The following is a 12,663-nucleotide window of genomic DNA, read 5'->3' on the forward strand; positions in this document are numbered from 1 at the left end:
TTGCAGGTAGGGGAGCAGCTGGGGATGTGGGAGAGGTGAAGCTGCGAGATGCCCCACCAGGTGTCATCAGCACACCACAGAGTATCGGCCCATCTGGAGAAATGATGGGCAGAGGCAGCAGGTAAGCAACACAGGAGTGACACTGTGTTGTGTTTCGACTAACAGGGTTTCTGACATATTTTCATTCAGCCTGATGTAGTTTATGAAACCTGCAGTAGACTAAATGAGAGCCTACTTTGTCTGTGCTGCTGCAGTTTCTGTGCTCGCTGCTGAATGCTGCTCGCTTGAATCAACTGACTTTTGACTGCTTGAAGAGGGGTCCTAATGTGATTGGTCACCTTTGATGGACAGTTTCTTTTACTTAAATCGAGTTACACCGAGGCAGCAACATAAGCGCTGTTTTTAAACCATATTTGTAAATTAATTCTGCAGAGTTAATTATCAGCAGTTGCTGTTTCCTGTGTAGCAGTGGAAATACTGACAGCTGTCACTAAATAACCTTACTGATGAAGAAATCTTTAAAACCAGAGCGTTCTGAAGCATCTTCACTGCTGTCCCATATTGTTGTACAATATTCCATACATTTAATAAAAAATTAAAAACAAAAAACTAACTCATGAGAATCAGGAAGTGTACGGTTATAACCAAAATACAGACGTTTAAATCTGCCAATAAAAAGTTGCTTAGTCTGCAGCAAACGTATAACTGCACATACCCTCCATTTAAAGCTGTAATCATATTTAGCAGAATTAGATTTATATGAAATATAAGTTAACTAATAAATTGTGGTGTGATTTAGCTACAGTGAATTAGTAGCTTCAATGACTTTGTGAAGCGTACACTTTAATAACTCATCAGTTCTATAGAGTTTGAAATATACCTTAATTGATAAAAATTTGTACTTTTATGTCAGTAAAAGTTCATTTTTTACAGAATGTATATGTACAGTAGTATTATTACTTCTATATATGTATAGGATTTAGGATAGGTACTTCTTCCACAACTGTAAAAAGCTGATAATCAGATTTGATCAAAGCATTTGTTCACTGAAACAGTAAAAACGTTTTTTTACTAATAATCAATGATCGAAGTACCTCCCAGAAACAGCTCTTTAATATTGTTCTTGCTTTATGAACACTATTAAATCCTTCGTCAAAAGTCAGTTGATTGGAGCAGGTAGGATTCAGCTGTGAGCACAGAGTGTGAAACTGCAGCAATGCCTGCAAATCAGACTCTCACACGTGTGTGGCTGCTGAGTTTTACACACGCAGGTTGTTGAATTTGCACGCATGGAATTTAATTCCACATGTAGCAATGAATATCTGCAGGCAGGAAATTAAATTATTTGCTGGATTATGTTTTTTGTCGCACCTAACTTTTGACAATTAAAACAAATCCATATATAAAACCTAACGGCCATGAAGTTAAATCATTGTACAGGAAGAGCACAAAGTACATGTTCTAACCTTTATGAAGGTATGACTTGATCCAGGTTGGGATGGAAAAAGTAGTGCCAGTGCCAAATTACACTTACTTACTTTATCTGCATTGAACAACCATTATATGACTTTTCCTTGTGTGGATTTTGCCTTTTTCAGTTTCCTTGGCCGAGGTTTGTCCCCTCAGAAAATGGTGGGCCTCGGAAGAGCAGCTATGCCTCAGCTTGGAGTTGGCAGAGGCCGTGCTTTGCTTCCTTCATTTCCTGCAGGTCAAGACGTGTTTGTTTCTCCAGTGTCTGAGCCGCAAACAGAATACTCTCAGCCCTCTCTGACGGGTAATTATATAAAATTATTTTAAAGGGATTGCAAACTGAGAGTTTACCACCTTAATTTGTTTTTAATCCTCTTTTTAAAAGAAAAAACAAGAATTCCTGTGCAGGAATTCTAGATTTTAGATTTGGAAACTGTCTGAAAACTTGAGACTGGAGAAGATTGTGATTTTGAAAGGGAAAGAAAGGTGTAGGAACCCCAAGTAAACTATTATGTGCATCTTCTTTTGCATGTGTCTAATACAATCTTAATTGTGTTTTTTTATTTTAATTTGATTAATTTGTGGGGGGGAACATGCATTTTGGGTAATGACATGCATAATACTGTAAAGGAACGGAGTCCCCTGTGCACACCGTTCAAGAAGCCACAGACCTTTCCACTGGTCCAGCTGCAAAGACGGGGCTGACAATGGAGGCAGTTCGGTGAGTGTGCTTTTCTCTATTTCCTTTACCTTAGCGAGTCCTAACAAACCAACATGAGCTGTGTTGTGGTTTGGAGGCTTTTAACGGTCAGAGCGAGTGTTCTGGTGTTAGCTGTTCATTCTAAAACATCATTACCTCTGACTTATCCATGTCTTCTGACATTCTCATTGTCTCTTATGAGCACATAATGGTGTATTTTATTAAGGGTCATCTAGTGGTATTGGTTCCGTATTGATTAAATGTAACATTTTGCAAGACAGAGCTTTTATTCAGGTCAGTAACTGATCATTTGTTTTGCTTGTCATAAACTGATCTTTTTGTCCATGTATGTTCTCCACTCGTCAGTGAGCCACTGAATAAGGCTGGAACCAAAGGAGCTCCTATAAATATTGGGTCAAATCACATCCAAATTCAATGCAAGAACGAAGCGGTGTATCAGTACCATGTTACATTTACGTAAGTATCATATAACATTCAAGACCACTTGTTGCGTACAAGGAAACAAAGTTTATGTCTAAAAACTGGAGGAAATGTTGGAAAGCTTTAATCATAGTTTCAGGTAATACAGGGACTGGTTCTAATACAATGTAGGCACTGGTAGCTGCGTCACTGCCTACACAGACAGGCAGTAGACAGTTTTTCACAATAAATGCTCTGTTTTGTTCACCATAAAGATGGTTTACCTGCATATAAATCTGCCTCACACATAGAGTAGAATTAAAATTACAGGAGCAAAAGATTATAAATACTTGATTTTCAGTATATTGTTATTCTTGACATACAAAAAGTGCAGTGTTTCCAGCTCAACATCCAGCCTAACATTCCTGTCTGAACAAATTAACTGAAAATTACACTAAAGTGATATTTGGACTAATTCTCTGTCTATGATCCTTAACAGATTTTAGTCTACTTTCGGCTCTTATTAGTCCGTTGATTATAAGTGAGCAATTAATGAAACCCAGAGAGCTCCTGTTACCAACACTCACATGTCTATAAAATTATGCAGGTATTTTGGGAAAATTTTAATGTTTACTAGGATTTAACATTTTGCCAGACAACAATGAAAATGTAGGATCAGCTTAAATTACACTGAAGAACCACAGAGAAACTTGAAGTTTGTTCATTCAGTATCGTTACCCGTGTTAATATCTACTGTGTATTTTGTGATGTGAATTTCTTACCCAGTCCTAATGTCGAATCAGTGGCGATGCGTTTCGGCATGATGAAAGACCACCGTCCAACCACAGGTGAAGTTGTGGCATTTGACGGTTCGATACTGTACCTTCCTGTTAAACTGAAAGACGTGAGTATCACAGTTGTTACAGTCACCATGCTAAATTTAAAACTTAATACGCACTTTTTAAAATAAATATATATATATATATACATATATATATATACTATTTTTGCACAGGTGGTTCTTCTCAAGAGTTTGAGACGGACCGATAATCAGGAAATACAAATCAAAATTCAAATGACGAAGATTTTACCACCGAGCTCAGATTTGTGCATTCCCTTCTACAATGTGGTGCTCAGGAGGTATTATGTCAGAGACACATTATATCCTTTCTATTTTACACAATAAGCCCGACTGCTGTTAAGAGTCCTAAACAGCAATGATTGTTTCCCACCGTGTGCCGTTATAAAGGAAGTTTAAATTACAGGATATGACACAGTGTTCCTCTCGTTTTTTCAAGGGTGATGAAAATCATTGGACTAAAGCTGGTGGGCAGAAACCATTATGATCCAGAAAGCGCAGTCATTCTTGGAAAACACCGGTAAGTCGTGAGATTTGTTGTAGCACCAAAGGATACCTGCTAAAATCAGGCAGCGCAGTTTCATTCACTAGTCTACCGGTTTTTCTAGACTCCAGGTTTGGCCAGGCTACTCAACTGGTATCAAGCGCACAGATGGAGGCCTGTACCTGTGTATTGATGTCTCTCACAAAGTCTTGCGGAATGACTCTGTGCTGGATGTCATGTGAGTTTACACAACAAAAAGCATCAGCATACAAACATGCTCGAGCTGCTGCAGATAGATTCATGTCTGTGACTGTATCTCATGGCCACAGATGATTTTGCAACATTTCTAATGGCCTTTAGTGATTATCAAGCATTATTAACTTTGACCAAGCTTTCCCTGTTAGGCTTGAGCAGAACAGTCTAATAAAGGCTCCGTTCCATAGTGTGAAAAATGAAAAACACGTGCTTGTGTTGGGCTGTCTGCCAGGAACACGTTGTACCAACAGAGCAAGGAAAACTTTCAAGATGAATGCACCAAAGAACTCGTCGGCAGCATTGTCATCACCCGCTACAACAACCGCACCTACCGCATTGATGCCATTGAGTGGAACAAATCACCCAAAGACACCTTCACTTTGATGGATGGCACTGTAACTACCTTTGTGGACTATTACAGGTTAGACTGCTTTTTCCTACAGCAAACTGTTTTTGTGTGTGTTTGTGTAGTGAAATATCAGCAGTTCGGTCTTCATACCAACCCAACAATGAAAAGATCAGTTGGATCTGGGTTTTTTTTTTCCTTTTCTCCGTTTTCCCCAATGCTCATGTGATTGCATGTTTGTTTGTTTTTTTGTTTAACAGCAAAAACTATGGCATTACAATCAAAGAGATGGACCAGCCTTTACTCCTGCATCGGCCAAAGGAGAGGTCCAGACAAGGCGGGAAGGTAAAAACCTATGTTTTTAAAAAGGTTTTATTCAACAGTTCAGTGCAACAACACTATTTGTGTCTCCGGGAGATATTTTAAAGTCTAAACTAAATATGGAATGATGATTTCCACATGCCTAATGCTAGTATTAACTCATTCACTGCCAGCCATTGGCAGTGAATGAGTTAAACCCATTGACTCATTCACTGCAATTGACGGCTATAGACATCAATGGCAGTGAATGAGTTAATAAAAGCTCAAGACACACAGACAGATTTTTATGCAGGCTCGATGAAGTAGATCAGTCATCTGACATGTTTTTCTAAGAATGCCACTTCACATTCATGTTCACGTTTCTTTAATTTATGTTTGTCCAAATAGTTACCAGAGGGTTAGTAGGGTTGGGTGATTGGATAAATATATTGACTATCGATGATAGGCTGAGCCCATCGGCGATCGTTTTTCCAAGGGCGATTTATTTATTTATTTGCCCATGAGTAAGTTTGCTAATAATGATGGCGATAACATAAGCAATCAACAGAAAAAAAAATAATAGTGCCTCTTTCATCTGCGAGCAAATGCACCCTCCTCAGAGTGCGCCCAAATGGTTGTTGATGGAGCTGCAGAAGCTGATGGTAGCCTAGCATGCTCAGCCGGATGGTGGACACATACATGCTCATGCAAGTTAGTCGTGTTTGAGTACTTTGCTCGCACTAGACGTCTGCACAACTGGCACACTGCTTTGGTTACATCCGTAGGTTTACCTCTTTCATCTCAAATTGGCGACTATATATTTTTAGTGCTGTCAGCATTAACGCGCCGTCATCATGACTAATGCAATTAATAATTAACCCATCTGGAGCGCAGACTGAGTCACAATCCCTGAAATGTCTCTTTCAACATATTTCGGGCAGTTTGTCCAAAGTTTGTTCAGTCTGCGCTCCAGATGGGTTGAGCACGTTTAAAAATTTTAATCGCGTTAATCGTGATGACCGCGTTAACGCTGACAGCGCTAATGTTTTTTGGGAAATTACTTCGTCCATGTTTGGACTTCTTCTGTGTTGTAAACGCACAAATCAGTCCATGCATGATTACGTTGCTCCAACCATCAAAAAGCCTGCGCATGCCTGAATATTTCGCCCATCGGCGATTATTTGGCTGACGATTGTTTGTTGGAAGATTCTTGCATATCGCCCAACCCTAGAGGTTAGTCAGCCTGGATGATTAGTTATCATGTAAGACTCAACATCTGTGTGAGATGGGATGAAGCTAAGTAAGTGAAAACCAATAAAAATATGAATAAAAACTTTATCTTAATGCATGCATGTCAAGCAGAGCTGTACACAGCTGTATGCACTCTTGTGCTTTGTTGTACCGAAGATGTAAAAAACTAAGTTCAAAAGTTTTTATAACAACTAATTGTTCATTTGTTGCAGCAAATCATCACTGGTGAGATCCTTTTAGTCCCAGAGCTTTCCTTCATGACAGGAATTCCTGAGAAAATGAGGAAGGACTTCAGAGCTATGAAGGTAAGCTTAATGTGTCAGTAAACTTTCCTTACTCTTAGGAGCTGCCCATCTAATTTAATGTTAGTGTTAATACACACTGTGTATGTTGGTTGAAAACAGAACATATAGCATTTTAAAAATCAGTTGTCTTAAGAGTGTTCAATATTAAAGTGTTCAAATTTTGCTAGTTTAAACTTTGAGTGTAAACACTTGATTTCTACACAGCAGCGAAAGAGCCTGACCATTGTAAACATTGACAACGACACGGTAGTGCAATGCTTTGCTAACATAACCGTCAGAACAAAGATGTCTTATGATTATTGTCAGTAATGGAAATTTCCAAGAACAAATTCTGGTCTGAAAACCTTCATGAAAGTAATTGTAATGAATAAAATAACTTGTGGAAACCTGACTGCTCAAAGAGAATATTGCTCTTTTTAACATGTTCTAGGACTTGACAATGCACATTAACGTGAGTGGTGAGCAGCATACTCACTCAGTAAAGCAACTTCTGAAGAACATCAACACCAATCCTGAAAGTCTGAATGAGCTTGGTGGTTGGGGACTGGAGGTTGGCACAGAAATCTTGATGGTAGGAATTTTGTCTCTTTAGAAAACTCCTTCATTCAAAGCCCGTGGGCTATTTTCTCCCCAAGAGTTGTCTGAGAAATGCACAGTGAAACCAGTGCCATGCTATAGCCTTTCAGTATGTCGGTACTAAATTCTGACTGACTTGAGGCCATGTTTAATTTCTTTGGTTAGTAAACATAATGCGTACAAAAACAGTTCTTTTAGAAGTGGATGTAAGAGCTTGTCCTTTTTGTTTTCCTTCCTTGTTTGCCCTTTTTCCTTGTGGACGTTTCTTTTTCTCTATTTTTCCCAATATAGTATGAATATTTTTCTCTTTTGCAGCTCAAAGGTAGAACTCTTCCCTTTGAAACCATCTGCCTGCAGTCTTCATCCTTTGCCACTGGTGCTGATGTGTCTTGGTCCAGAGAGGTTGTGAGGGATGCTTCAATCAGCTCTGTAAGTGTTATGAATGCTTATCTGTAGAGCTCTATATAAATGTGCTGTTTCATATCCCAGATCTTGTCTGGTGGTTACCAGAGATGTGTTCAGTCAGCTAAACAATTAAACAGCTGTAAACCATTAATGTTTAAGCATAATGACATGTAACTGTTTGGTCAAACATTGTTAGTTCTCCTCTCTGTGATGAAAATTTGGAAATTAAAAAAAAAAAAAAAAAGCTACATTCAGTTGGGAACTGAATTTGAAACATTGGAAATCATGAGTGAGTCATTTTGTTATCACTATGTTTTTAAAATAGGACATGAAAATGTCCCTCAGAATGTAAACTAAAAAAAGACATTTTATCTGTAGTTCTGCCAGCTTGTTTTATGTGTGCTTGCTAAGAGTTGCATACCTACAAAATGTGATAAGGCTAAGGATGCCTTATAAACAATGCAATATTCTTTTTACAGTTAAACAGCGACAGTAGTTTGCTAAAGTTTATGAAGTCCTACTTCTGATTGTCCTTTGTCACTGAATCCACAAGAGACAGGAGAAAGATGGGACTGTTTATACACAAACAGCTGATTTGGGGGGAAATGGAGACGCTTGGGGAATAATAAATCTGAAGAGACGAAACCTCAACAACTGAAAGTAGTTAAAGAACAAAACGGCATACACAGTTAATACACTGCTTCCTAAAGTGTCAGTGTGTGAACAAGTTACTTTACCATAATACAAATATGGCTGATTTACACCACTGCTTTCTTTCATTAAACAATCCATGTTACTCTTAGATTCCCTTGAAAACCTGGGCCGTCTTCTACCCTCGACGCTGTACAGCACAGGCTGAAGAGCTTGTTTCCACCTTTAACAAGGTGGCCACACCTATTGGGGTCCAGATGGGTCGACCCATTTGTGTGGAGCTGAGGGATGATCGGACCGAGACTTATGTCAAGACCATCCACTCGCACCTCACGAGTCAGGTATGATGTAGAAAATGTTTAGTTTGACGAAATCTTCATAAATCTCATTTCACTGGTTTTTAGTTCACTACACAAATATTCATTAGAAATATATGAATGCCATCACAGTAATGTGAAGATTTTTATATATATATATATATATATATATATATATATATATATATTTTTTTTTTTTTTTTAAATTTATTTATTTATTTATTTATTTAAAGGGGACAGTGCAGTTTAACATAGTTCAAGTGCAAGACATGAAACTGATGTACCGCACAGGTTTATAGCTACTGCTAATTTTCAACAATTGTCCCTTGTTGGGCTTACAATCTAGATGCATTTTACAATAAAACATACATTTTCATAAAACCAAATTACATCATAAATACAATTACAAATTAATAGACAATAATTTAAAATAAAATTAAAATTATTAGTTAAAATTAGAGATGGCACGATACCACTTTTTTATGTCCGATACCGATATCATAAATTTGGATATCTGCCGATACCGATATGAATCCGATATAGTGTTTTTTAATCAACAAAACTGTTTTTTAAAATATCTTGCTGCATTTTGCAAGTCTGCAAGTTCATACTCAAGTTTAAAACAACAACTACACTAAAGCTATTCTGTTATACCTGTATACAAAAAAATATTTCATAGTTCAGTAATACTGATCAATCTAATAAACTTAAACCTACACCATCCTCACTATTCTGGTATTTTAAAGAGTACTTAGCGTAAATATTAAGCAACCTAACTAATAGGGTTCCAACTCCCAGCAACAACAAAAATAAATAAATAAAAAATAGGGAACCACCCCTCACGCTCCACCTCATGATGCTTAATCGACGTAATCAACCTTAATTTGATGCAGTGTGAAAAAAAATGCACAGAAATAAATTATTTTTCAAGAAATATTAAATAGATTCAACATCTTTCTTCAACAGAACTGCAGACTGCACAGATGGTACCTTCCCAAAGGAAAAAGTACTATAGCTTACTAGGGTATATATATTAGACTTAATAGTCACTATATACAGTAATTGACTTCTATTCATTTTACATCAAATTAAAACTTTGGCTGTCAGATAATTATTTATTAAAAGCTAGACATTTTAAATGAGAATAAGAAAGAAAAGTATGTCTTTGTGCCCCCTTTTCCCTGTTCATGCCCTATCGGCCCCCCTGGCTAAACTTTGCTAGATCCGCCCCTGCACAGTTACCAGCGTCAGCTACGTAGAAAAAGATCCTCGAGTAGAAAGTAATATTAAATAAATTCTAACAACAGCTGATCAAGCTTAAACGTGCTGCTGTTGTTCAGCCGCTGGTTTCCTCTTTCTGGTGCAAAGTGGGCCAAAAACAAACAAGAGACACGGACTCCCGACAGAAAAGCCGATCAGCTGATCATTAAGCAGTTTCACGATTGAAGTAGCAGCCGGAGAGCGAGAGGCAGTCGCTTGTTAAGCTTAACGCAGGAATGCTTTACAAACATTCAGAGATGGACTTACACACTTGCTTTACTTCTCTCGGGATAACTTTGTCGGAGATGAAATGCTGGGTTGCTAGCGAAGCTCCACATGCTATCCAGACCACCGACAGGTCCCGCATGCCACAGCCGCTCTATCACGTGATGCATACTGCTCCGACGTGCTAACGTTCTGAGGTGAGTTACGGCGCGTTGCAAGTTTTGTGAGGTGCTTTCGTGATATTTAATGGATCGGATTACATTTTTTATTTTTCTCCGATATCCGATCCAGTAATTTAGGTCAGTATCAGACCGATACCGATACATAATATCGGATCGGTCCATCTCTAGTTAAAATGACTACAACTTTGATTTCCCTTTAACCACACTTTACCTTCAATGTAAAGGATCTAATGTCTGTAATCAATTTGATATCGGTTGGAAGTGTGTTCCACAGATGGCAAGCCTTTATATATAGATATATACACACACACACACACACACACTAATCACATATACTAATGTTGGATATATTTTCATTTATAAACGTATCATATTTTGTCAATAAAATAACTGACAACCCCTTATAGTTTATTCCAGTTCAAAGAAAAGGTTTGTGTATCCTTTGGCGTTACCAGAACTTGTGAAGTTATTGCATATGATGGACAAATGGAGTGTAACAGACAAGCAGTTGTACTTTTCATGTCTTTATCAAATACATCAAACACCAACTTTTTCTTGCCTAGTGCACACACTCACCAGCCACTTTGTGAAGTACCCCTGTTCAGCTGATTGCCTTATTAATTATTTACTTTAACAATCACATGGCAGCACCTGAGTCCATGGTCATTTCGATCATCTCTGCATACTTAAATGGCCTACTGAAGTTCACTGAGCACTAGAATGCAGAAGAAAGAAACTTAAGGGACTTTGACCATGGTAAAGTTGTTGTTGTTGGCGCAAGACAGGCTTGTCTGAATATTTGAGAAACTGTTGATCTATCGGGATTTTCCCACACAACCGTCTCATGTGTTTATAGAGAATAGTCTGAAGGAGAGAAAATATCTGGTGAGCAGCAGTTAAAAGTTGATAAAAATGTAGGAGTCACTTAAATAACCATTTGTTACAACCAAGCTGTGCAGAAGAGCATCTTTGAATGCACAACATTTTGAACTGTAGTAGATGGGCTGCATCAACCGAAGACCACATTGGGTCCCACTCCTGTCTGCTAAAAACTTGAGCTACAGTTTGCACCGGCTTACCAAAATTGGAAAACAGAAGATTGGAAACATGTTGCCTGTTATCAGTTTCTGCTGCAACATTGAGATGGTAGGGTCCAAATTTGGCAAAAGCACAGCATCCCTCATGTCATGTGTCAGCTGTTAATAGCGATGGTGGTGTAACAGTGTGGTGGATATTTTCTTTGCACAGTTGGGACTGCTTTCCAACTGAGAATCATTTCATTCCCATCCCTTAATGACCATCCTGCACCCATCTTTTGATGACTGCTTCCACCTTAAAACGTTCAAATCTATCAAAGAGAACAGTGCTTTGTCTGTTGTATCTTTCCTGTATTTTTACCTCTTTGTCATTACCAGTGAATGCTCAGATGTTTGGTAGATGTTGTTTAAGATCACTATACTCAAGCTTTTCACTCCTGTGTGCAGCCCAATTTGCAGCTTGTAGTTTGCATCATTTTTGGCAACAGAGATGATCTCTACAGTGCCATCAAGAAGCTGTGCTGTGTTAAAAATCCCATCCCATCCCAGGTTTGTGATGTTTGTGCTCTTCTTTCAGCATTAGAGGAAAGGAATGAAATGTTTACAACTTAACAAATGCATAAATAGTAATTTTGAAAATATTTTCTTCCAAAAAAGAAAGTTTGTTTCACTCTCGCCTATTTGTCATTAGGCCATCAACGTCCGCACAATTTCCCAGCAACAGAAGTTGAAGAGTGTGGCACAGAAGATACTTCTGCAGATGAACAGCAAGTTAGGAGGAGAGCTGTGGACTGTCAATGTTCCTCTGGTAAGTGTCATGACACACAAGATGACAGCTGAGCAGTTTAATATCAGAAGTGGAGTCATTTGGATTGTTAGGATATTTCCTCAGCTCAATTATTTATAACAGAGATATAGTCTTCATTTATTTTGGGGCTCCTTTACCATGGATCACTACATCAGCGTTGTGGTGTGGCTTGGAGGCGATCAGCTCACGGGCCTGCTGAGGTGTTATTGAGGTCCAGGTTACTTTGACAGTGGTTTTCAGCTCCTCTCTATTTCTGGATTGGGTGTTTCTCATCTTCTTCTTGACAATACCCTATAGATTCTCTGTGAAGTTTCAGTCGTGTCAGCACAAAAGCGAGCCTTTTTAGCAGTGACCTCCTGTGGCCTAATCTCCTTGTACAGCATGTCAGTAACATCTGAATATCAATCAGGCTTTAGGAAAAATCACAGTACTATCACAGCTGCAATGAGTGTAGTAAATGATATTACTGTTGCACTTGATAAGAAACAACACTGCATCCCTTTTTATTGATTTGTCAAAAGCATTTGACACTGTTGATCATTGATTTTAAAACTTAGACTCCTTCAGTGAGGACTCTCTGAGAGAGCAGTGGCATGGTTCTCAAATAGGGCTGGGTATCGTCACTGATTTCTAGAATCGATTCGATCCACGATTAGATTCAATTCGATTTGATTCTGGGAAATTTTGACAGTCAGATATATTATAATTCAGATCAGTACATTTACATAATTTTGTATCTATAAAAAGGAAGCTGACACACGCAAGACTTTATCAAAGGTGTGAGCATCACAGCAGATGCCTTTGTGTCAAAG

At 38.3% G+C, this 12,663-nt stretch overlaps 1 protein-coding gene across 2 annotated transcripts in view; it reads left to right on the forward strand.

The window, feature by feature from the left end:
- The window catches only part of piwil2 (piwi-like RNA-mediated gene silencing 2), a 65,213-nt gene that overhangs the window by 44,929 nt on the left and 7,621 nt on the right, over positions 1-12,663 (forward strand). For both annotated transcript variants that reach the window (XM_085293347.1, XM_085293346.1), the window contains exons 4-19: positions 7-121; positions 1,599-1,774; positions 2,101-2,191; positions 2,537-2,647; positions 3,377-3,494; positions 3,606-3,730; positions 3,889-3,969; positions 4,058-4,171; positions 4,421-4,609; positions 4,795-4,879; positions 6,298-6,390; positions 6,821-6,961; positions 7,282-7,395; positions 8,175-8,363; positions 11,491-11,592; positions 11,735-11,851. In XM_085293347.1, coding sequence (XP_085149473.1) covers positions 7-121; positions 1,599-1,774; positions 2,101-2,191; positions 2,537-2,647; positions 3,377-3,494; positions 3,606-3,730; positions 3,889-3,969; positions 4,058-4,171; positions 4,421-4,609; positions 4,795-4,879; positions 6,298-6,390; positions 6,821-6,961; positions 7,282-7,395; positions 8,175-8,363; positions 11,491-11,592; positions 11,735-11,851 — 1,961 coding nt within the window. The remainder of the gene's footprint in view (positions 1-6; positions 122-1,598; positions 1,775-2,100; positions 2,192-2,536; positions 2,648-3,376; positions 3,495-3,605; positions 3,731-3,888; positions 3,970-4,057; positions 4,172-4,420; positions 4,610-4,794; positions 4,880-6,297; positions 6,391-6,820; positions 6,962-7,281; positions 7,396-8,174; positions 8,364-11,490; positions 11,593-11,734; positions 11,852-12,663) is intronic.

Source organism: Mchenga conophoros, linkage group LG12 (assembly GCF_057382185.1).
Source record: "Mchenga conophoros isolate Kocher_MC1m ecotype Shallow Benthic linkage group LG12, M_conophoros_male_GT1.1, whole genome shotgun sequence".
Taxonomy (NCBI): domain Eukaryota; kingdom Metazoa; phylum Chordata; class Actinopteri; order Cichliformes; family Cichlidae; genus Mchenga; species Mchenga conophoros.